The 24,502-nt window shown below is 47.3% G+C and overlaps 1 protein-coding gene across 11 annotated transcripts in view; it reads right to left on the bottom strand.

Annotated features, from left to right (window-relative positions):
- Positions 1 to 24,502, bottom strand: part of ARHGAP17 (Rho GTPase activating protein 17) — a 108,256-nt gene that overhangs the window by 17,075 nt on the left and 66,679 nt on the right. For 4 of the 11 annotated variants that reach the window (XR_002341006.2, XM_021081341.2, XM_021081342.2 and 1 more), the window contains exons 8-17: positions 21,062 to 21,130; positions 20,826 to 20,907; positions 15,136 to 15,263; positions 13,887 to 13,998; positions 13,240 to 13,321; positions 11,278 to 11,358; positions 9,354 to 9,467; positions 5,683 to 5,774; positions 3,384 to 3,543; positions 1,120 to 1,353 (exon numbers count right to left, since the gene is read on the bottom strand). Coding sequence is in view for 6 of the 11 variants with exons in the window: in XM_021081341.2 (XP_020937000.2) it covers positions 1,120 to 1,353; positions 3,384 to 3,543; positions 5,683 to 5,774; positions 9,354 to 9,467; positions 11,278 to 11,358; positions 13,240 to 13,321; positions 13,887 to 13,998; positions 15,136 to 15,263; positions 20,826 to 20,907; positions 21,062 to 21,130 (1,154 nt within the window). In the remaining 5 variants the exon portion in view is untranslated. Of the gene's footprint in view, positions 1 to 1,119; positions 1,354 to 3,383; positions 3,780 to 4,766; positions 5,775 to 9,353; positions 9,468 to 11,277; positions 11,359 to 13,239; positions 13,322 to 13,886; positions 13,999 to 15,135; positions 15,264 to 20,825; positions 20,908 to 21,061; positions 21,131 to 24,502 lie in introns of all 11 variants that reach the window. The other 7 variants (XR_002341009.2, XM_021081344.2, XM_021081345.2 and 4 more) reach the window with 4 other exon arrangements.

The raw sequence follows: 24,502 nt of genomic DNA, 5'->3' as shown, positions 1-24,502 counted from the left end.
TTCAATGTCTGCTGGACAGCAAAGTGACCCACTTATAAATATATATACATTCTTTTTTCACAAACTCATGGACATGCACAGCTATGAGGATTTAAGAGTCTCATCTTGGAAGCAGCGAGCTTCACATAGCATGAGGCACAGGCTCCCCACCCAAACAAGATGAGGTGAGCTCTCTCAAGGCACGTTTGTCTCTGGGCAAAAAAAATGTACACAGATTAACAGGCCATCTTTTTTTTTTTTTGTCATTTGTTTTACTGTACAGATGATCGTTTAGTGCTTAGCAAGTGGTCATGGTAGACCAAATGGAAGAAAAACGCTAGCATGTTCTCAAGGGGCTCGTCTTTTCCAGCAGCTGCCAATTCTGAGTGACCCCCCCAGCGATCAGCTCAAGTGGCCTCCAGAGCGGCGAACTGAATGTGTACAGATTAAATAAAACTTTCAAGGGCAAAGGTATTTGTTTCTTAAATGGCTATATATTCGTAGTGCCCTGCAGGTGGCTGAGGAAAGGGCTAGGCTGCAAAAGAGCCTTTTAAGAACATCTAGCATCACATTTTCTACCTGTATCATGTGTCACCTCCTCTACAAGACTGAAATCCAGGGGCTGGGAGGATTTCAGCACAGTGGCCAGCACCCATAATTCAGTACATCTGATGGGATGGGGATGGATGGATGGATGGATGGATGGGTGGATGGATGGATGGGTGGATGGATAGATGAGTGAAAGAATGAATGCCAGAAATTTAAGAACCTAAATTGCTACATTCAAATGTTTGCTGGTTAGCATACTGGATGACAACAAGCAAATGAACAAGAACACATCAAACAAGTTAAAGAGGCTTATAAGACTGCTAGGCACCTATCGGCTTCCAGCTTCCAGCACCAAAGCAGTACAGTAAAGAATGCAAACAATGTTGCTTTCTTTTGAAAGCAGGAGAGGAAGCAAGCAATTTGCAGTCTTTTTTTTTACCCCCTCCTTTGCCAAAAGGAGGAGTGAAGGCAAATCCGGTTCCCTCTGTGCTGAGTGGCCCCTGGGGCACTGAGGCCATACCCGCAGGCCAGCACCTGCAAGAAGGCGGGGGTTGTCCAGCACCTGCTGCCGGCAGAAGCTGGCCTCCTTACCTGCTGTCGCCCGGGCTCGGCCCCTGCTCCAGCATGCCCGCAGTGGAGGGGACAGTCCCACCCCCTGTGCTGCTTTCAGCCCTAGAGCTCTGGGGAGGGGGCTCCGGGCCTGCTGGCGCCAAGGTGCTGCCATCTGTGGGCGGGAGTGGCGGCTGGAAAGCAGGGGATATGTGCTTTCTATTTAGAGTGCCACCCCGCCGGTGGGCCTGGAAGTCCATAAGCTTCACACCAAAGCTACACAGAGAGAACAAACAGTCAACACACCATGCGCCGCCTACTGACACAGAAGCCCATCGGTCCACGCGTGTTAACCCCACACGCGGGGACAGCCACCCAAGTCGCCCAGCATGCAGTGAAGCGGCAAGGACCGGATTAAGGTTTCCTGCTACCCAGGCAAGCGACTCCACTGGGCTTTAGACCTGGACCTGGTACTGATCAGTATCTTTCCTCAAGGTGGGTGTGAGCAGCTGAAAGCACAGAGGCGGGCCTTGTCTCGAGTGAGTGGCGTTGTGTGAGCGTGTTTATCTCTGCAGTGCAATGTACAGGCCCATTCTCTGGACTCTGCGTCTGGGCATCAAGGTAGAAGCCGAGGGCAGAAGTGCCACCAGTGGCAACGTGAGGCTGTCACATTATGCTGCCTCTGGAGCCGAGATGTAGGAACTCCTGGTCTCTGCATGGGCAAAGGATGGAACTGAAAGGATGCAGAGCCCTGGAAAAAGAGTTGCTTTGGGGAAGAAGATGGTGGCTGCAGGAGTCTTCAAAGGGAGACTCGCTTGTCACCAAAGCCCACTGGTGTAGGAACTTCAAAACTTCTTCTCTCCAATTCCAAAAATAAAAGGAGACATAGGGAGTTCCCGCTGTGGCTCAGCAGTAATGAACCTGACTAGTATCCATGAGGATGCAGGCGCCATCCCTGGCCTCACTCAGTGGGTTAAGGATCCGACGATGCCATGAGCTGCAGTGTAGGTCTCAGATGTGGCTTGGATCTGGCGTTGCTGTGGCTGTGGTGTAGGCGGGCATCTGCAGCTCTGTTTTGACTCCTAGCCTGGGAACTTCCCTATGCCGTGGGTGCGGCCCTAAAAAGACCAAAAAAAAAAAAAAAAAAAAGAGAGAGAGAGAGACATGGTCCCTGAGCTTGCAGTTAGCAGGGTCAGTTGGCAGAGAGAACCCATCTAGGAAGGTGGCTGAGAATTGTTCATTGTGTGCCCCCTCAGCCCCGAACACTGCATTTTCGTAACTTAAAATATGCAAAGGCTAATTCTCTGGAGGACAGAGCTTGTCCTCAGGGAGCACTGCCGAGTGTGTGAATGGGGGTGCAGATACGGAAAACTCCTGCACATGATACATGTGGATTCCAGGGTGACGGAATTGAAAAGTAAAGCCTTCTCCTTTGCTATGGGCTTTAAAAAAAAAAAAAAAAAAAAAAAAAAAAAAGAGGCAAATTCAAAAGCCAATCTCACTACAAGGTTGGGCAATTAGCAGGACAGCTTGTTTAGTTTCGCTGTAAAACTGTTTCTAACGCTATTATTATGTGTCTGCAAGACAAGCAGGTGGCTTCCAACTCGGAGCATTACAGGGAATACAGTGGCATTTCAGCACACACGGCAGATGGACAGAAGGCAAACATCACAAACAGCCTTGCTAACTTTTTGCAAATCTCACAGCACGCCCATGGAGCCTGGTATACAGATGTACTGTCTCTCACTAAGATCACCACAGACTTTTTTCCTGAGGTTTCTAAGGTGGGCTTCCACCGAGGGGCCAAGGTACATTAAAACATGTGTCACTTGCAACACCAACGCACACAGCTCTCTGGGAGAGGTGGGCTGTCCTCACATCCTACTCCTGGACAGCTATCTTGTCCACAATATGGAGCTTTTTTTCTTCTTTCTTTTTCTCTCTCCATCCCTCCCCCCCCCACCCTCCCACCCCCCGCAGCCCTCAGTCAAATACATTTCAGTGACTCTGTAACATGTATGTGATGCCCCCAGAACAGGGCTTATTATTATTAGCCCAGACCCCAAGTTGAGCTTGAAGGCGTGAGCCCCGAATGTTAACTGACAAGCGACACACCCGCCCTTGGGGTCAGATTCATGTCTGGAACCAAGGACAGCAGAATTCCTCAGACTCTCTGGACCCTGGCAGGGGGTGCAGAGTGGACCCCTCCTGGACCACGAGTCCCCTCAGGCAGGACCGGGGACCCTGGGTTCACCTCCGCGTGCCAGCTACCACCGGCGTGCAGGGGGGAACAGCTCTGAACGCACCTCTCCTTCTTCACCAGGTCCCCCTCCATCACCGCCATACTGGCGGGCCGCTTCCTCTCCAGGGTCCCCGAGTCAACAGAGTCAATTCCAGTGTGAGAAGAGTGATTGGAAGTGGGGGTGGCAAGAGGGACGAAGGCTTCTGATACGTTAAATTCCACTTCTGCCGGAAGAAAAAGAAGTAAGTGTGCATGGAACGCAGAGCACAGGGGTTGAGAGAGCCTGCCGACAACACCCCCCGCCCCTCCCCAGGAGCAGGAGCCTCATCCTTCCATCCACATGCCCCTTACTATTTCCCAGGGGAAGCCCCAGTGTGGCAGGGCAGGGGGGTATAACCATAAAAACAAACAAACAAAAACCTAGGAGTTCCTGTCGTGGCTCAGTGGTTCACGAATCCGACTAGGAACCATGAGGTTGCGGGTTCGATCCCTGGTCTTGCTCAGTGGGTTAAGGATCCGGCATTGCTGTGAGCTTTGGTGCAGGTCGAAGACACATCTCGGATCCTGCATTGCTGTGGCTGTGGCTGTGGCCGGCGGCTACAGCTCTGATTCGACCCCTAGCCTGGGAACCTCCATATGCCGCAGGAAGCAGCCCTAGAAAAGGCAGAAAGACAAAAAAAAAAAAAAAAAAAAAAAAACAACAAAAAAACCCTAGAGATCAGGGAGGGGGTATGATTCAGAATACAAGTTACACAACTCCTCGGCTTTTTTCTTTTTTTTATCTTCTTTTTACGGCCACACCTGTGGCACATGGAAGTTTCCAGGCTAGGGGGGCAAATCAGAGCTGCAGCCGCCAGCCTATACAACAGCCCTGGCAACACTGGATCTGAGCTGCATCTGCGACCTACGCCACAGCTTGTGGCAACACCAGATCCTTAACCCCCTGAGCGAGGTCAGGGATTGAATCCGCATCCTCACAGAGACAATGGGGTCCTTAACGCACTGAGCCACAATGGATCTCCCCCTGCTTTTTTCTGTTTTGTTTTTTTTGGTTTTTTTGTCTTGTTTTATTTTTTTAATAGATCATATTCAATTATAGGCTATTACAAGATATTGAATATTGTTGCCTGTGTTACACAGTAAATTACTGTTGCTTATCTATTTTCTATGTGGTAGTGTGCATTTGTTTTTGTTTTTGGTTTTTTTGTGTGTTTTTCTAGGGCTGTACCTGCAGCATATGGAGGTTCCCAGCCTGGGGGTCTAATCAGAGCTGTAGCCGCCGGCCTATGCCATAGCCACAGCCACGCCAGATCCGAGCCGCATCTGGGATCTATACCACAGCTCACGGCAATGCCGGATCCTTAACCCTCTGAGCGAGGCCAGGAATCGAACCTGCAACCTCATGGTTCCTAGTCGGATTTGTTAACCACTGAGCCACGACGGGAGCTCCTAGAAGACAGTTTTTGAAGACTTGTTTTCTCAAAGGAAATCTTGGGTAGAATGCCAGTATTCATTCATTCATCACACATTGTGCAACCTTACATGAGTGCAGCGTGATTCTTGATGGTGGGAAGTCAGTGGAAGAAGATGAGAAGAAAGATGACAGACAATAAAAAAAGAGAACAAGAGATGAGCATGCCTGGGACTCAGGGAGTTTACACGCCAGGGGTACACTCCAGGGCTCTGGGTGAAGCAGGGTGGGAGGTCTAGATCCCCAACTCGCCCAGCCAGTAACCCCAAAGGGGGCCATGGGACCTCTGAGAGCCTTGCAAATTCAATAGCACCTCTTCTATAAAGCAATCCCTGGCCCTTTGCACCCAACACCCGAGTATGTCAAATCAGTCTCCGCCCACCTTCCTTCTAATTTGCCATGTATGACAATTTCTCTCATTATGAGGCCTCCTTCTCCAGTGGCCAAGTTCCTCCAGGAAAGACAGTGTGTCTTGCCAGCAAACACATGGCACCTAGCACATGATGTGCACTGGCTGAATGAATGACTCTATGTTTTAGGGTTTTTTTTTGGTTGTACTGGTGGCATGCGGAAGTTCCGGGGCTGGGGACTGAACGCATGCCACAGCTGTAACCAGAGCCCCAGCAGTGACAATGCTGGGTCCTTAACCGGCTGAGCCACAAGGGAACTCCTGAGTGACTCTATGTTAAATGAAACAGAGGGAAATACACCATAATGTGGGTTACCGCTATGTCAAAATGTGAATGCAAATAAGTCTTCAAAAATGTGAAAAAGTGAAACCAGTTATGTCATCACGAAACGATTATTAATGTTATTTGCTTCTTGAGAAAGATGTTTATACTATCACTGTGTTGCTTTGGGAGGGAGTCAGTGGAATTGGAGGGGAAGTTACCTTCGGGGAAGAACCAGTTGGCATGCTGAATGATGGGTTCAATGACCGCAACCACGTGGACAGATGTGGCTGCTGCCATTTCCGCTAGCGTTCTGCAAAGGAAGTTCACAGAGTTAATGTACCTCCCCCAGGCAGCCCCTAACTTCTGCAGGCTGAGTCAGGGCAATTTGATTATTGTTAAAGGACAAAATATTTAAGTACGAGTGCCAAAAGTAAACCCACTCGGCCCTAGCCTATGGGTGCAGCAGTGATCTCCCAAGAAAAAAAAAAAAATTACCCCAGCTCGGCTGTCCCTCCTTAGACTGTGCTACGGTAACGACTACGGTGTGAAGTCAGGGAACAAGAGTGTGTCAAAAGGCGGGTGTTCAGTTGGTTTGAGACAAAGTTGCATTGATTGGCCCGCTGGCATGGTCTTCCCCATGGAAGTCGTCTCAGATCACTGCAAACCAATTTTACCTATAAGGCAGCCAAGATCTATATGCGTTGTGTCAGTGTCTCTGTCTCGTTCTCTCTCTTTATTTTTTTGGCTGCACTACATGGCATGCAGAAGTTCCCGGGCCAGGGATTGAAGCTGCACCACAGCAGAGACCTGAGCCACAGCAGAGACAACGCCAGCTCCTTAACCTGCTGAGCCGGTGTCTCTTATTATATCAGAATAAGATATACTAAGAGATAGCATATCTTATTAATTATAAGATAGTATTATTAATAAGATATAAGGGGTCCTCGTTTTTATGCATATTATAATAAGAGCTATTTTATTTTATTAATCAATAAGATATAATATGATTAATTAATAAGATATAATATGGGTCCTTGTATCTACACATATTATTAAGGCTGGCATACACATATGTGGACTGGTCCCTGGATGCGTATTCAGAAGATGACCATTTCCGAACACCAGGGCTCACAAGGGAGAAAATGAAGAATTGTTGTCCCTGCCATTAAGGAGGTCATACCCAGTTCAGAGTCAGGGCACCCGAAGGCAGACGAGTGGCCTGGGCCTGCCATTGACTGAGCACCTCCCATGTTCAAGGTCTCAGATTCTCCACTGCATTTAATTTTTATAACGCGGGGACTGTTCCAAAGCCCATCCGAGAAATGGGGACACTGAATCCCCGGCAGGCTGGATCCCACTTCTGACTGCCCCAATCCCATCTCCTCTCTCCTTTCATCCCTGACCAGTCTTTCCACCGGGACGAACATTTTCACCCCAATTTCCAATCATGTGGAAGTTCTAGCTCCGTTTACATCACAGCTTAAAATGCAGGCTCTGGAGTTCTTGCTGTGGTGCATCACGATCAGTGGTGACTCTGCAGCGCCAGGATGCGGGGTTTGATCCCCAGCCAACACAGTGGGTTAAGGGATCCGGCGTTGCTGCAGCTATGGCGTAGGTCACAGTTACGGCTCAGATCTGATCCCTGGCCCAGGAACTCCACAAGCCTTGGGGCAGCCGAGAAAGGGGGAAAAAAAAAATGCAAGCTCTGCCTGTAAATTACCCTCTCCACCTTCTGTCCACCTGGCTTTGATCAGTCTCCTGCCCTAGAACCTTGGCCTTGGGGAGGAACTCTCCATTGCTGTTCTTTGCCAGGTTTTCTTTTTGAAAGAGTTACTGTCTGTTGCTTTGCAAGACCTTCTGGAATATTCTGGATATTTTTGGAGGCGCTCCTTCCTGATGTGGGAATTGCCGTTCTAGCTGTTACAGAGCCGCATCTATCAGTTTTTAGATTTGTTTCTGGAACTGTTTTTACGTTTAGAAAATTCTTTTATATCCCCAAAGCTAATCCATATTTACCTGCCACGTTTAGGTTTATTTACTTATCTATTTTAACCTGCCATGTTTATGACATCACTTTTTATATTAACCTCTGTTGTCTACCTGGAATTTATTTGCTATAAGATATGACATACTGGAGTTCCCGTCATGGCACAGCGGTTAACGAATCCGACTAGGAACCATGAGGTTGCGGGTTCGGTCCCTGCCCTTGCTCAGTGGGTTAACGATCCGGTGTTGCTGTGAGCTGTGGTGTAGGTTGCAGATGCGGCTCGGATCCCACGTGGCTGTGGCTCTGGAGTAGGCCGGCGGTTACAGCTCTGATTCAACCCCTAGCCTGGGAACCTCCATATGCCGCGGGAGCGGCCCAAGAAATAGCAAAAAGACAAAAAAAAAAAAAAAAAAAAAAAAGATATGACATACTATGGAGTTAACTTTCATATCCATTTATCTTTAATTTTGCTTTACCACACTGGATCTCTGTGAATAAGCTTATACTTTCTGAAACAAGGTTGGGCATACATGAGGGAATTAATGATTTAAAGACAGATTTTGACGGATGCAAAAAAGTCAAAAGTCCCTGTATTTTTTTGTTTGTTTGTTTTTTAGGGCCGCACCTGTGGCATATGGGATCCACAGCATCATGGGATCCAAGCCGCATCTGCAACCTATACCAAAGTTCATAGCAACACTGGATCCTTAACCCACTAAGCAAGGCCATGGATCAAACCTGCATCCTCCTGGATACTAGTCGGTTTGTTACTGCAGAGCCACAACAGGGACTCCTTGTTCCTTCTTTTTCTTTTTAGGGCCGTACCTGTGGCATATGGAAATTTGCAGGCTAGGGGGTCAAATCAGAGACCCAGCTGGTCAGATCCTTAACCTACTGATGGAGGCCAGGGATCGAACCTGTCTCCCCAGGGACACTATGTTGGGTTCTATCCGCATTTTTTCAAATGGATACTTGAACATAATTTTACAAAGCTAAACAACAGAGATGGGAGGCAGGGAAGGTGGCGATGGTTAAGGACAGACTCTGTGGACTCTGCCACTTCCCTGCCAGGCAAATTATTTGTCCTAAGCCTCAGCATCTTCATCTATAAACATGAGAACAAAAGCACTTACTTGAAAAGGTTATCGACATGAGCTCATCATATTGCTGCCAGCATAGACATCAAACACTGCTTTCTAGCTGAACTGCCTTGATCCCTCTCCTCCCGTCAATCTATAGTTAGTTCTCAAGGCCAAGAAATTATCTTTCTAAATGCAATTTGATCAAGCCATTCTTCTGCTGAGCAATCTTGATGCCCCTACAATGACCCATAGAATAAGTTTCAAACTTCTTAGCAAAATATGTGAGCCCTTTTACAGCCTGGCTCTGGCTTCATAAACCGCAGCCACAGCCTCGTGGCCCCTGGGCTCAAGTTATAGGAGACTGCATATTACCGCCCTGAGCCCCCAAACACAGAGCCCAGGGCCATGTCACAGGTCATTCAGATCCCACCGGTGGGAAACCACTCAGCCACCAACAGCTCAAGTGGCACTGTCTACGCACAGGTCTGCTGGACTCTTCAGCCGGAGTTGTATTCCTCCAGGAAGTACTGCTGCCCTCGTGTTTATAATGTCTGTGATAACACGGATGTGGGTGCAGAGCTGTCTCTACGGCTCATCATCTGCCTGGCTGCCCAAGAGCAGGGCCCTTCAAGGACCGGGACAATGTCTCATACACCTTCGTGGGACCAGCGTCTGGGACAGGACCCAGGTCGCGGCAGGGTTCCAAGAAAGTCAGCCAGATGGGAAGATCCGCTTCGGAAGTGAGTTATATTTCTTGAGTCTGCCCATCAGGGGGACAGGAGAAAATTCACACGATCAGGTAGGGAGAAGGATTACTCACCCTTCGTTTTTGGCCCATAACAAGTTAGGGCCCAACACGATTGCGATGTTGCTGGGAGTCATTTTGTTAATGTCGCTGGTCTGAGCGAGCTTTGCAAGGAACTTGATTAAATACCTATGGAAGAAAAGAGAGGGAGGAAAGCGTCTACGCTGAAACATCTGGAGGAATGGCTCAGACCCAGCCGGCTCAGGTGCTCACTGCAGAGTGTGACGAATCTGAACTGTCCCAGGCAAGCATCTTACAAGTACTTTGAGTTTATTTCAGAGAACAGATACTTTAGGGCTTAGAAAAGAACTCAACGGTAAACCTCAATGATTCAATCTTCATATGCTGTGTACTTCTAATCCACTTCTCAGGGTAGCTCTATCTGCCTACCCTGGAATAGGCTACAGTATGATTAACAATAGGATCGGTACGTCTTTAACACAAACATTAAAAAAAAAAAAAGCATAGGGATATTGCTTAAAAGGAACTATCTGAAAATGCTCTAGGCTAATTATGAAAAATATCCAATTTATCATATAGATATGCTCTCATGTATAAGAACTGCACTATAAAAGCAAAAAACAAACTAAGAACAATCCAATTATCTACCCAAAGGGGACTGACTAAATAAATCATAACATATTCACACAGTGGAGTACTATAGAGCCATGAAAATTACTACATACTGATATGGACAAATCTCCAAAATGTATATTAGGCAAAGAAGGCAAGGAGGAGAATGATGTATATAATACACATTGCTGCTTGGTTTCAAAAAGTGAAAAGTGTGAGAGAAAGAAATACCTGTACACATGTATATGTATATATGTTTAATTATATGTGCATCAACACTTGCTGAGAAGGTGTGTAAAAAACTGAAAACCCTAGGTTGTGTCTCAAGACAGGAAGTAGGTGGCTAGGAGCTAGGAAGAAGAAAAATATTTTTCCACTGAACATCGTTGAACTTTGAACCAAGAGAATGTCTTCCCTAAACAATTCACAAAAATTATAACAAGTAAATTAAACAAAATAAGAGCCCAAATCCCAAAGTACCAAGAACTGTAATTCAATTTCCACCATAAGACACTGAATAGATGAAGAATATCTGCAATTCCAAGCCTGGTGTGTCAAGTAAATCAAATAAGGGATATTATGAATATTAATGCACTCAAAAGGCAAGCTTGATTTCAAAAGAGAATATTTAGCTTAGCTTCTTAATAGGAACCAAAACTGAAATTAAAGGTCAGGTAATGTACCAGAAATCTCACAAGTATTCTTCACTTTGGACCAAATCCTGTAACAAAATTGTCTTTAGTTTTAAATGACTTTATCACCTGGGGCTACCTTTTACCCTTTTTTTTATGCTTCTTCAAAGTTACATTTTATGACTATGGCCATACCACCCTGAACACGCCCTATCTTGTCAAAGTTACATTTTACGTTAAAGGGAAAACAGAGGTTAAATTCTAGACATTTCTTCCACAGTAAATTTTCCTAGGAATATAGTCATTCCATAAAGCAATACATAATCTCCATTTCTTGAAATTTTCTTTAGTAGGATGATGTGTGCTCTGCTTAAAGTACGTAGCATATCTGAGAGACATGACAGAAAGTACAACTATTATTTAATTTTTGCCTTTTAGGTACTTCTGGACAATTTAGACTCCAAATGCAACATACCGTCAATCACACTTTTCACAATAATTTTTTCTCCGACAGCTGCAGTGGCCAAAATGATTGGGTGACTTACCTGTTGATGCCGGAGGATTCCTGGCTTCAGGTGCATCACAGCAATGGTCACCCAGCAACCCTGGGTTATTCCCCAAAGCATTTTTTTGATGTCCCAGACATGCTTGAATTAAATGGCCTCTGCTGTGGGGTAAACCTTGCTTCACTGTGGCTTTGCTGGCTTAACTGGCAGAATGTCAATCATACATACCTAAAGTTAACAAAATTGTGTGGTGGCAACTTCTGACATGTTCTCCATAAATCCTGAAGCTTTTTATCTTGATCCTGTACACTGAGGGGAAAAAAAAAGCATTTATAACCATTTATTAATACTCATATTAGCAATACATGCATTAATTTGCTATATTAACAGCGGTAGAGAGAGCTGAAAGAGGACAGGTGGAAATTGCACAGATTCTGGAAAGAAATAATAAATGTGGAGGCAAATACTAACTAACATACTCTGAGCAGTTAGTCAACCTCGCCAAGACTCGATTTGCCAAACTGGGGGTAAAAATGTGGATTCTGCCCAGTGACTGAGGTTTCAGAGGCCTAACCATGCGAAACCAGCCAGAGCAGGGCTTGGCACGCAGGAGACATTCACCACTGAAAATTCCGTCTAGAAAATGTATATATTCACGTGCGGCCTCACAGAGCCCAGATCTCTCGTCCTAAGTGCGGCCCAGCCACGGGTGAGTTAGCCAAGCTCGCAGGTACCCAGAGTCCCAGGTCTCTCCCTGCTCCCAATACTGCTCAAAGGCTCCAGGCCAAGAAGCCCTTTCTGTTCTGAAGTCATTACAGGAGCTCTTCTGCTCCAGAGTTTCAATGTGCAAAGCTTCCACAGGCCCGAAAAGGGCCAGATCAGAGCTCTCAGAGCAGAGGCAACTTTGCCCACCAGCAGGAGAGAGCGTTAGCGGGGGCCCACACAACACACCATCCTCCACCATGGAACCAGCCTGGACAGCTAAACAAAGCTAAACAAAATCATACTTCTTCTTTCTTCTTCTTCTTTTTTTTTTTTTTTTCTTTTTAGGGCCACACCTGCAGCATACAGAAGTTTCTAGGCTAGGGGTTGAATTGGAGCTGTAGCCACCAGCCTACCCACAGCCACAGCAACACGGGATCCGAGCCATGTTTGTGACCTACACCACAGCTCACGGCAACACTGGATCCTTAACCCACTGAACGAGCCCAGAGATCGAACCTGCATCCTCATGGATGCTAGTCGGGTGCGTTAACCAATGAGCCACGACAGGAACTCCCCACACAGTTTATTTCTAATCACAGCCTGTTTGATGGGAACAAGGGTTTGGCGGGGGGGGCGGGGGGGCCCGTAGATTTCCTTAGAGGCGAAGAATTAGGCGCTTCTGCGAGAAGGTGAGTCAGAACCAGAAGGGACAAGTTAACAAGTTATGTGGAAGTGAGGCAGGCCAGCTGGCCAGAGACAAGCCTCTGGAACTTTTGCAACGAGGCTGCCCTGCCTAAAACTAACAACTGTGCACAGCGGAAGCTGGGAACCGAGCGAAAGGGATTAAACTCAGAACTCAGACAGGTCTGCGTCTGAATTCCAGCTCTGCCAGTTACTCGATGCCATTCCTCCCCCCCGCCTCAGTTTCCTCATCTGTAAAATGAGGACCACAACAGCTTCTGCCCTTTATGTCATTAATTATGGGGCTTAGAAGGGGGAGTTCCCGCTGTAGCACAGTGGAAACGAATCTGCCTAGGAACCACAAGATTACAGGTTCAATCCCTGGCCTCGCTCAGTGGGTTAAGGATCCAGTGTTTCCGTGTGCTGTGGTGTTAGGTCGCAGACGTGGCTTGGATCTGGGGTTGCTGTGGCTGTGGTGTAGGCTGGCAGCTGTAGCTCTGATTCGACCCCTAGCCTGGGAACCTCCATGTGCTGCGGGTGTGGCCCTAAAAAGACAAAAAAAAAAAAAAAAAAAACTGAAAAGATGAGAAGGGTACCTCGCATGGGGTAAATGCTCCGTTAAGCAGTAACTATTGTAACTGATAATGTTAACATGATATTATTGCACGGCTGAGTCCCCACACAGCTCAAAATATGCGATTTCAATGTTATTTTATGATCCCCAAGGGTAAGATGATTTACAAATGGGTCAGAGTGTTATATCCTTTCCTTTAACTTTCACAACTCAGTGTTCTTTAAACTTACCTGGCAACTTGCGTCCATTCTTCATACAGATTAAAAGTCATCAAAGGTTCAGGCAGTTCCCGTAAATAGGACTTTAAAGCACCTGAAATTATTAACACTCTCTTTGAGTCTGACAAGTGGCAAGGCCAGGAATCTCAGGACATAGCATTTTGTAAGTCGAAATGACCTTAATTGAAACCGTTCACCACATATAGAACAAAGAACCCATGGGCAGAAGCAGTTTGAGAATAAAATGCTCCTGACACAGTTTCTGGGTCCCTTGTAAAGTACATTGGGAGATCAAGAGAAAATAAATTTAGCGTCAAAGCCATCTTAATGGACATCATTTTTCCAGGCAGATGGAGATGTGAGGGGGGGTAAAAGAAGGGAAGAAAATACAAGCTTGCCTCCAAATATCTGGGTTCTGAGCTACCTTCACCTTTACTTAATCATCGGGAAAACAAAACCGAACCCCCAAAACAGGAGCAGAAAAGATAATGCAGGTGTAAGGACACGCACACCCATGTTTCGGTTTTGTCACTTAAACCAATAAGGAGACAGGTTCGTTTTATCTTTCCCGAAATATTGGATCTTTAAGGGATGATCTGAGACGGGACTCGCCAACCCCCCCCGCCCCCCCGCCCCCAGGATGAGTCCCTGGTGCTCACCTGCTACCGCGTGGGGGTCCGAGTAGAACTCATCCAGGTGAGAAGTAGAACAGTCTAAAGCAGCCTTCAGTTTCTTTAACTTGGAGGCCCCAGCCCCAATCCGGAAAAGGCCCTACAGACAACGAAAAGCCATCAGTATCAAGGTCAAGTTGCGAGCCTTCCAATGGACGGCAGTAAAAAAAAAAATCTCATGGGGGAGCCCTCTGCCCGCTGCACCTCCCAACTCCAGCCCAGCTCAGCTTGTCCAGCTGCTGCGCTGTCAGGAGCAATGGGTAAGATGATTTCCAAATGGGTCAGAGTGTGGACTCTAGACAGAGTGATAGGCAGAGGGCAGACCCTTTTCTTTTCTTTCTTCTTTTCCTCTTTTTTCGGGGGGTGGGGAGGCTGCGTCTGTGGCATGTGAAAGTTCCCAGACCAGGAAGTGAAGCCACACCACAGCAGTGACCCCCAGCCCTGGCAGCGACAATGCGGTACCCTTAACCTACTACACCGCCAGGGAGCTCCGAGCAGACCGTTTTCAAGCATGCTAGCTGTGCCCTGCCCTACTGCTAAATACCCAGGCCTATTGGAAATCTACTTAAAAGTAGTATCTCATACTTCCACAAGGGTAATTGCTCCAGGTTTTCTAAATTTAGGAATATTTTTGTAAAAATTGAAATTGCAAGGAAAATCGTTAGAGTTGGCTACAGCTTTGGAGTTCCCGTCGTGGCGCAGTGGTTAACGAATCCGACTAGGAACCATGAGGGTGCAGGTTCGATCCCTGGCCTTGCTCAGTGGATTGAGCTGTGGTGTGGGTCGCAGACGTGGCTCGGATCCCGCGCTGCTGTGGCTCTGGCGTAGGCTGGCAGCTACAGCTCCGACGAGACCCCTAGCCTGGGAGCCTCCATATGCCGCGAGTGCGGCCCTAACAGGACAAAAAGACAGAAAAAAGAAAGAAAGAAACTGAAGCTCATGAGAGCTCTGGGCCATGAGTGCCTCGCGAAATTCAATGTCATCATTCGCAACCAACATGGTAAAGGAAAAAACTACATGGAACAGCAACGCCAACAAATGGCAGCGTGTCCTGCAGGTAGGGCAGGTCAGTGCGGCTGTCTGAAACCCTCTGTTTCCTTCGGTGTCTACGACAGGTGAGAGGTACAGGGTCTCTAGGTGAGATGTGGTCACAGTGAATATAGCTGGAGGGCCACTGATCGCCCCGGTCCGGCCCCGACGGCGGAGACCGGGGGTCCGGGAGGGCGAGGCCCCTCACCTCCTCCTTCATCCCTGTCTCCAGAAGCAGCATGACACAGGCCTCGATGGGCAGCGCGATCTCACGCCCGCTCCGCTTCAGGTGTTCCTCCAAAGGCGTCCCAAAGGCAGGCTTTTCCGCCCACTTATCTAGAGCAGCAGACCGTTTGGTGAGACACCTCAGACAACCTCTCGGCATCAACCAGATCTCCTCCCCCAAACCAGCACAGGGGATTTTTTTTTTTTTTTTTTTTTTTTTTTTTAACCAGCCCATAGCAGAGGCTTTGGGAAAGGGGGAAACACCTATTCTACTCGCTTTAACTGTGTACGGTTTACTAGAGCATAAAATACGTGCCGGGCTGGGGAAGTGACTTGCGGAACACAGCCTCGACACGCCCCGGGGGGGTTGCCCGATGCTGGATGCCCAGCATCCCGCCCACGTTAACTTGAGACAGGTGGGCTGCCTCATGCTAATAAAACCAGTGGTCCACCCCAGCATATACTGTTGGCACTGAAAAGACATTTCTCTAGCCATGCAAAGCAGTGCTGGCCTTCTACCTCGAGGGCAAGATACTGACTCCTTCGATTGGAAAAGGAAATAACGTCTTTGAAATTTAAACACAAGCCAGGCATGGTCCAGCGGGACTGGAGGTGGCCAACATGAGCCCCTCGGCAAGGCAACACCTCCAGGACACGCAGCGCTTCAGGTGCCAGGGCCCCAGACGGTCCCAGATTCTGGGTAGGAGAGAAGGGAGCCCCGGCTCAGCTTGGGCTGAAGGCTGAGCCAACAGCAGCAAAGCGATATGGTACATTATTTTCCCACCAGACACTGCTTCATTCCGCGCAAGATTTGAGGCAGCTTAGCAGAAAGACATACAATAAAGTGGGAAAAGAGAAAGAGGAATTGAGGCCACGGATGCAGCAGATGAGACGAAGATATGTGTGGCCGGACTCAGCCCGCCTGGGGGAGCGTGGAGATCCTGCGCCCTCTGGGGAAGCACAGAAGCCAGAGAGGGCAAGCCCAGGGGCGGGAAATTCTCCCGGGGTACTCTGGGGTCTTTCTCTGACAGGACAAGAAGGGCTCACGTCACCCTTGGCCACTCTGCTGTCCCTGGATTCCAAGCAGGCAGTGTTGCCTTAAGGTGGCTTCTGAACCTGCCCTGCACTTGAGAGCAGGGGGAGCCCCATCACAGGGCCAGCGCGTGGGGAAAGGAAGGAAAGTGAAATGGCAAAAAATTCACATATGTGGGTGCTCACAAAAAGTTGAGAGAGAACAAGTAGGGTAACAGTTAAAGGAAGGGGTGGGGGGGGCACTATGGGGTGGGCGGTGGCCACTCTCAGAACTCTCAGGAGGCCCCCTCGCCCCTGGCTTTGGCCCCAGCTCCAGGCAGTGGGATTCCTGAAGGAAGAAGCTTCCAGGGGCCTGGCCCTGCTTGGAAGACAGAGATCAGCAGAGCAGATCGCAAAGGCCAGATCTCACCTCGCAGGCTCTGCCCCTTTTATTAAAGCAATGATGGTCTGACACAGGCAGCAAAGGGCCAGCTGCCCTTCCCCCGGGGGGTATGGACTAAGCACCAAGAGGAGTTTGGCAAATGACCCTCACCTCCACAGCCCCAACCCTGCTATGCTGAGAGGCGGGCACACCCCAGACTCCTGCTGGAACTTTCTAGTAAACCCTGAACGGTGTACCCTCCCTCCACCACCCCCAACCTTGGCAGAAGGTGGATGTGAGAGCCACTGACCTAGAGACCGCTGCACCGAGGGGGCTGGCCTCTCCAACAACAGCAGGTGAGGTAGCCGAAGTTCAAGAGGATTCCCCCCCCAACCCCCGACAACCCAGCCACACCCTGGGGACCAGAGCGATCTCATTGTGAAGAAAATACAAGACACATGTGTAAACAGACAACAGTAATTAACAAGACAGGACATATTTGCTAAGTCATGGCAGCAACACGGTATAGACAAGGGTCGCAAACACAACCATCCACAGGGGCCGGATCAGGCTGGGGCGCGGGGTCTGCAAAAAGCAGCAGACGCTCCCCTGTGTTGGACCAGTGTCACCACATGGGACAGCAGGTCCAGCATCATCAGACCTTCTGAACTTTGGAGAGGAGCCAGAAATTAGGATTATTATGTAAAAGAGTAGTTTTTAGATGATAGCAATTCGTCGAAAAAAAAAAAATTTTTTTTTTTGGGGGGGGTGTGTGTTTGCGACTTCTGGTGTAGACCATGAATGCTAGAGCAATTCGGGACACAAAAGTGTTCACTGTTGGCTTCAGTTGTCAGAGAAGGCTTCTCAAAGGCGGGGAGCTTGAGGAAGGTCTTGGAAGATGGAAGGAAATTCTCAGACCAAGAAGACTTAGGCTGAAAAAAGACCAGGGATCTTGAATCTGCGCTTTGTTCCACACACAGCTTGGGCACAAGGTGAGGCGGGGCACAGAGCAGTATGGGACAGTGGGGTGGACAGGAAGGCCCCGCAGAGGGAGAAATGAACAGAACCTGACAGGAGGGTATCGGAAAGGAAGGAAAAGATGGCTCTAAGACTTACGACCTGGATTGTTTGGATAAAGGAGGTGCCAAGGACACACGAGGGAGAAAAGGACAGCTAGGGTGGGCGAGAATCAGCTTGCTTCTTTTTCTTTTCTTTTTTCTTTTTTGTCTTTTTTTTTAGGGCTGCATCCTCAGCATATGGAGGTTCCCAGGCTAGGGGTCTAACTGAAGCTACAGCTGCCGGCCTAGACCACAGACACAGCAACGTGAGATCCGAGCTGCGTCTGCGACCTACACCGCAACTCACGGCAACACCAGATCCTTAACCCACTGAGCAGGGCCAGGGATCAAACTCGAGTCCTCATGGATACCTGTCGGGTTCGTTACCACTGAGCCATGATGGGAACTCCCAGCTTAGCTTCTTGAGCTACGCTAAGTTTAGGGAGCCAGCCAGTCACCCAAGGGAACTTCCACTGAGGCTGTGGGGACTGAGGTGTGGCCATCAGAATGAGGGAATGTGGAGAGAAAGGGGGATGGGATAGAGGGAGAAGAAGACGGAAAAGGCTTGGCTTGTGGGGAGGGGACAGACTTGCAGAGGACACGGGCTCCAACAATGCCAGAAAACAATCAAGTGAAATGAAAGGAAAAACTGACATGGACAAGAAGGGGGCAGGAACGTCGAATGCCAGAATCTGACATGTCATGATCACCAGCCCATTGGAACTTGCAATGGTTTTTTATTTTATTTTATTTCATTTTTTCAATAGCAGCGTGATTGGGAGTAGAAACGAGATTGCAAAGTGTCAGGGTGGGAAGGTGGTTAGACAGTGGAGGTGTCTGCTGTGTAGCCCAGGGAACTATATCGAGATTGCAAAGTGTCAGGGTGGGAAGGTGGTTAGACAGTGGAGGTGTCTGCTGTGTAGCCCAGGGAACTATATCTGATCACTTGTGATGGAGCATGATGGAGAATAATGCAGAAAAAAAGAATGTATGTATATGCGTGACTGGGTCACTGTGCTGTATGGCAGAGACTGACACAACATTGTAAATCAACTAGAATAAAAAATCAAAAAGAAAAAAAGGGAGTGGCTGGAAAGGTGTTAAAGAGTCTACCAGAAACAGGAGTTCCCGTCATGATGCAGTGGAAACGAATCCATCGAGGAACCATGAGGTTGTGGGTTTGATCCGTGGCCTCGCTCGTGTGGCCATGAGCTGTCATGTAGGTCGCAGATGCGGCTCAGATCTGGCGTGGCTGTGGCTGTGGTGTAGGCTGGCGGCTGCAGCTCCAATTCGACCCCTGGCCTGGGAATCTCCGCATGCCGCAGGTGCAGCCCTAAAAAGACAAAAGACCAAAAAGAAAAAGAGAAAAAAAAAAAAAAAGAGTCTACGGGAAACAGACATATAAATAGAAACAATGAAAAAAGGGGAAATTGCATTTCTTGGGGATTAAAATGAAAGTGAAGAGCCTACCAAAAGGGAGTGTGAAGAAACGGGGCACGGGGTGGAGGACAGGCCAGTATGGATCAAGTCGGTCGGCTGCGAGTGTGAGGTCAGTGTGTGCAGGGCACAGGGGTGGGGTGGGGGCGGAGGGTCGAGGGTTTTTCCCCCCCGACCATAAGGACACTCTGAGTCTCTCTGAAAACAGACAAGAAGGAAGAAGACAAGACCAGGACGAGAGGCGGCTTTGGGGACACGCAGAGGTGGAAGGGGTTGAACTCCGAGGCGGGGGTGAAGGCGGCACCTTAGACGGAAAGAAAGAAGACTCTCAGCATCTCGGGTGGTGGGACCCCCTCGCAGGCCAGCTTTCCTGTCCTATCCTCATCCTCTTCCCTGCCCTCGCCTGCTCGCTGTGACTTTCCGACATACTTCTCTGGGGAAAATAGCTTTGGGAAAAAATAGAATGGGAGTTTGAAAAAAAAGAAGTAGGGGGCGGGGAGGGGGGAGGTTGCTAAAGAAATCGTCTCTGTTTTTACTTGTTACTCAACCCTTCTAAAGTAGATGCAACGTCATTCAAAGGCTGGGAGGGTGATGTCCACTGGTTCGTCCTATGTGGGGCCCTGCGCACGGCAGGTTCCCATAAAGACAGGGTCTTGGCGCTCTGAACATGGCCAGAGAGAGGTGGCCTCTTGCAAGGCTGAATGAGTGCCAGTGGCCTGCCCTGTGACTCAACCCCCTTATCCACGAACTAGGAAATGAGATCACTTAGGAAAAGCAAAGGCAGCTCATCCTGTGAGGAAGGACCCGGCAAATCAGAGATGGCCGAGGGGTCGGTCCAGACACAGAACTGTCCAATTCCAAAATCGAAAAACTTTCAGGCATGAAGTCATAACCTGTTGGGCTCCCCTGCAATTTAGGGGAGAAGAAGTGGCATTCTGGAGAGGGCTATGAGGGCTCCCTCACGGTCACAGTCATCACACCCAGCACCAGCCTTGATCCTCTTGCAACTCAAGACCAGAGGTTCTGCAGGGCGGCATCTGAGTCCAAACGTCAGGACTGAACCACAAGCCAGAGAATAACAGGGCCAGAGGTGACAGGGAAATTTCTGATCATTGACTGACTGCTGCTGGTGGATGCTCTGACGGCAAATCAGAGAGAACCAGCATCCAAAGAGTTCATGTGCAGTTGAAAACTAAACCTCCGGGAAAAATTCTGTCCACTCCTAACGTGTGCTTGAAGATGGAGGGAAAGTGAGTGCTGATGAGGACAAGAGTCTGCGTGGAGACGGAGATGAGACCAGAACCAGGGGGTCAGGGTAACAAAGCAATCAACACAGATCATGCGCCAGAAGATGGGGTAGCAGGTACTGCCATCTAAAATTCCCTTCGGAAAGTCTGAGATGTTTTCCCCAGAACGTATGCGCTCGGAGTCCCCAGGGCTGGAATTAAGCCCCATAGAACAACTAGCTGATTTGGGAAAAGATGACCCAGGCTAGAATTCGAAGACAGAAAAACAGGCACTCCCCCGGAAGGGTGCAGCTTTCTCTTCAACTGAAGATTTCAGAAGAACTGCGTATGTTCCATTAGTATGTTAATCTGGGTTTGGAAGAAATTAGAGAATGCAGCAAGGAAAGATGAAAGGAGGCTGGGAAGTAGTGCTCGCCTACGCAGAGCGCAGAGCAGCTTTATCCAAAGGAAACGCATGCAAAGGAGTCAGGGTGAAGAACAGAGGCGGAAGTGGCAGAGGCGAGAAGGAGGCATCAGGCCAGCACACAGGTTACGTTACCTTGATGGGCTCGCAATTCGGGAAGGGCCTTTTCTAAGACTGCTAATGCTTTTCTATGGTAATCTGCTTGGGCTTCTAATAACTGAGAACAGACCCACATTCAAAAACAAAAGTAACGTTAGCATTGGATGGACACACACACAATGGCTGAGCAAAACCAAAAATGACATCTTTTGCAACAACAACAACAACAACAAAGCTAAACTGACCCCGTTTTTACAATGCAAAGGGCTTACCGTAACAAAGAATTTGCCATACTCCCCTTCTTTGGCCATAAAGTTGTACATATCTGCTGCAAGTTGATCCTAGGTAAGAGGAAGAGAAGATATGTTATGGAAGAAAAAAGAGGTGAAAAAACTTGCATCTGAGAATTAATCACCATGAGCTCCTAGAGCAAATGTGATGAAACAGCCGAAGATCATATGACTCTCAGTTGACTGGTTCAATCATACACAGCGCCAACGAAAAGAATATGCAAGCTTATTATGGATTAACATGGAAAGAGCTCCACGGTTTTCTATTAATGTGCCTTGTTAATGTAACTTGTGCTGGAGTTCCCGTTGTGGCACAGTGGAAACAAATCCAAGTAGTATCCATGAGGATGCGGATTCAATCCCTGCCCTCCTTCAGTGGGTTGGGGATCCAGCATTGCCATGAGCTGTGGTGTAGGTCACAGACACAGCTTGGATCCCACATTGCTGTGGCTGTGGCACAGGCCAGCAGGTGTAGCTGGGATTCGACCCCTAGCCTGGGAACGTCCATGTGCCATGGGTGGGGCCCTAAAAAGCGGGGGTTGGGGGGGAGAGAATTTCTTTTTTTTTTTTCTTTTTGGCTACAACTGTGGCATGTGGAAGTTTCCTGGGCTAGGAACTGAACTTGTGCCACAGTAGCAACCTGCATCACAGCTGCAGCAACGCCGGATCCTTAACCATTTGTGCCACATGGGAACTTCCAAGAGAGGAAATATTTTTTTGGCCATATGGTATAAAAATATCTCTAGAAGAAAAAGCAAGAACTTAGTAACAATGGTTACCTGTTGAGAGCAGTGGAAATAAGGCGTTAGGAGCACAAAGGCAGAAGAAAGACTTTACTGTGTATTGTTTTATACTCTGGATGTTTGAACTAATGTAAATGAATTACATAAAAATTAAATAATTTGTTTAAAAGTGGGCAATTGGGCAATTGGATATATGCATATTGGATATATGCATATTTCCAATGTTCAGGTACATACATATTAGAATTTCACATATCCACATAGATATAGGGTTTTTTTTTGTTTTGTTTTTGTCTTTTTGCCTTTTCTAGGGCTGCTACTGTGGCATATGGAGGTTCCCAGGCTAGGGGTCAAATCAGAGCTGTAGCCACCGGCCTACACCAGAGCCACAGCAACACAGGATCCAAGCCACGTCTGAGACCTACACCACAGCTCACAGCAACACCGGATCCTTAACCCATTGAGCAAGGGCAGGGATCGAACCTGCACCCTCATGGTTCCTAGTCAGATTCCTTAACCACTGCGCCATGACGGGAACTCCAGAGATATAGGTTTTTTAATGTACTACCTTCTGTTTTGGGTAGGGCTCTGGGTCCAGGAAAGTAAAACACTTCTCTGAGAGTTCACAAATAAATACAGACCTGCTTTTATAAGGGTGTAAAGTTTGAGTTGATTATAGTGTGGTTTAGGAATCCTCAGACTTAGAGAGTTTAGTTTAAAATGGCCCTGGACTGGTAATATTCTCTGGGAGACTCACTCCTAATCCCCAGAGGACCCACAGATAAAGTCCCTCTTAAATGAGCTCGTAATACAAAATTGCCAAACAATTCACCATATGGAAACTCCTACCACTCTCACAGAGAACTTCAGAAAACAGAATTAACAAAGACTTTAAATATATATAAATGATTTTAAAAATTAAAAAAGAAATACTAAAAAAGAATAATGCACTATCAAAAAAGGCCGACTTGAAGAATTAGAACTTTAAAATGAAAGATATAGTAATGAAATTAAAAACTCAATTTCAAGTAATTAAACAGCAGATCAGACATAGCTAAAGAGAGAATCAGTGAAACAGAACGCACATCTTGGAAAATTACCCAGAAGTTAACATGAAGAAAGAAGGAAACAAAGCATTTGCATCAGTTTTTACTATTTAAATTTCTGACAAGCCATGGTGTGGAAGTTAAGAGACATCGGCTCCTAACCACCAGTTCGGACTCCCAAAACCTCTAGCCAAAGGTAGCTGATAGCCAAGATCTAGGTTAGACTAGACATGAAGAAGACTGCTGGGTAAATGACATGGACAAAGTACAACCCTTCTGAACAAGAATAAGCCAGTGTGAGACTTTTATCAGAATCATTTCTGTGATTATTATCTTCTTAAATGCAAAGGCTTATTTTAAATGCATGACTTTGTGAGTCAAGGTTTGTTTGTTTGTTTTCCTTTTTCTTTTTAGCGCTGCACCAACAGCATATGGAAGTTCCCAGGCTAGGGGTCCAATCAGAACTGCAGCTGCTAACCTATGCCACAGTTCACGGCAATGCTGGATCCTTAACCCACTGAGCAAGGCCAGGGATTAAACCATGTCCTCATGGATACTAGTCAAGTTCACTACCACTGAGCCATGACAGGAACTCTCTGAGTTCAGTAGTAATTCTTACCCACTATATCATTTTAAACAAGTCATTTTACTGCAGTTAACTGTCTAAGGTTTCCTATCTTGAAAAGTGAATTATAGCATGACCTGAATAAACTGAAATATAACAATCCTAAGGCCACCTAGCAGAATAAAGAGAACATTTTTGGACAATGATGAATAATAAGAAAATCTCAGGTGATGATCTTAAGATTCACCAAATACCTGCTTTTTACCCCCTCAAATAACATTTGGAATAAAATCTATTTTCTTTTTTTTTTTTGTCTTTTTGCCATTTCTTGGGCCGCTCCCACGGCATATGGAGGTTCCCAGGCTAGGGGTCGAATCGGAGCTGTAGCTGCCAGCCTACGCCAGAGCCACAGCAATGCAGGATCCAAGCCGAGTCTGCAACCTACACCACAGCTCACGGCAACGCCGGATCGTTAACCCACTGAGCAAGGCCAGGGATCGAACCCGCAACCTCATGGTTCCTAGTCGGATTCGTTAACCACTGTGCCACGACGGGAACTCCTAAACATCTATTTTCATAGATAAGCACAGAGAATGAGATCACTTAACCACCTAGTCTGGAGTTTAACTTATGAGATACAAAGTTATATTTCTCCCAAATTACAAACCAGTTGTCTTAAGGACATCATAGAAATAATCCTCTCCTTCCGTATTGACAGTCGATGACCCCTTAGCTATATATTCAACCCTTTATATTTAATAGCATTCGTTCTTGAAAACCTATACTATTCCATGGATCTAGTTTTGTGCCTACCATGTACTGTCTTAATTGCTGCAACTTTACATTTCTCTATAGTTTTCTCTTTTATTCCCCCATTCTTTGAACAAGCTTAGATATTTTTGCCAAGTTTTTAAAAATATCCTACATAAATTTTTTATAAAATGATGCTTTATTCCGATGATAAAATAATGTAGAATCTTGGAAAATAAAGAAAGAAGAAGGAAAAAAAAAAAAAAGAAACACCTTGACTATGAATCAGGGGGTTCTAATAGGAATTATGTAAAACATT

This window comes from Sus scrofa, chromosome 3 (assembly GCF_054392235.1).
Source record: "Sus scrofa isolate SSC_HxYL_T2T_F1_AM1 chromosome 3, Sscrofa_HxYL_maternal_Yorkshire_Landrace_v2.0, whole genome shotgun sequence".
Lineage (NCBI taxonomy): Eukaryota > Metazoa > Chordata > Mammalia > Artiodactyla > Suidae > Sus > Sus scrofa.
The sequence above is the reverse complement of the archived record's forward strand: the minus strand, read 5'-3'. Positions and strand labels throughout refer to the sequence as shown.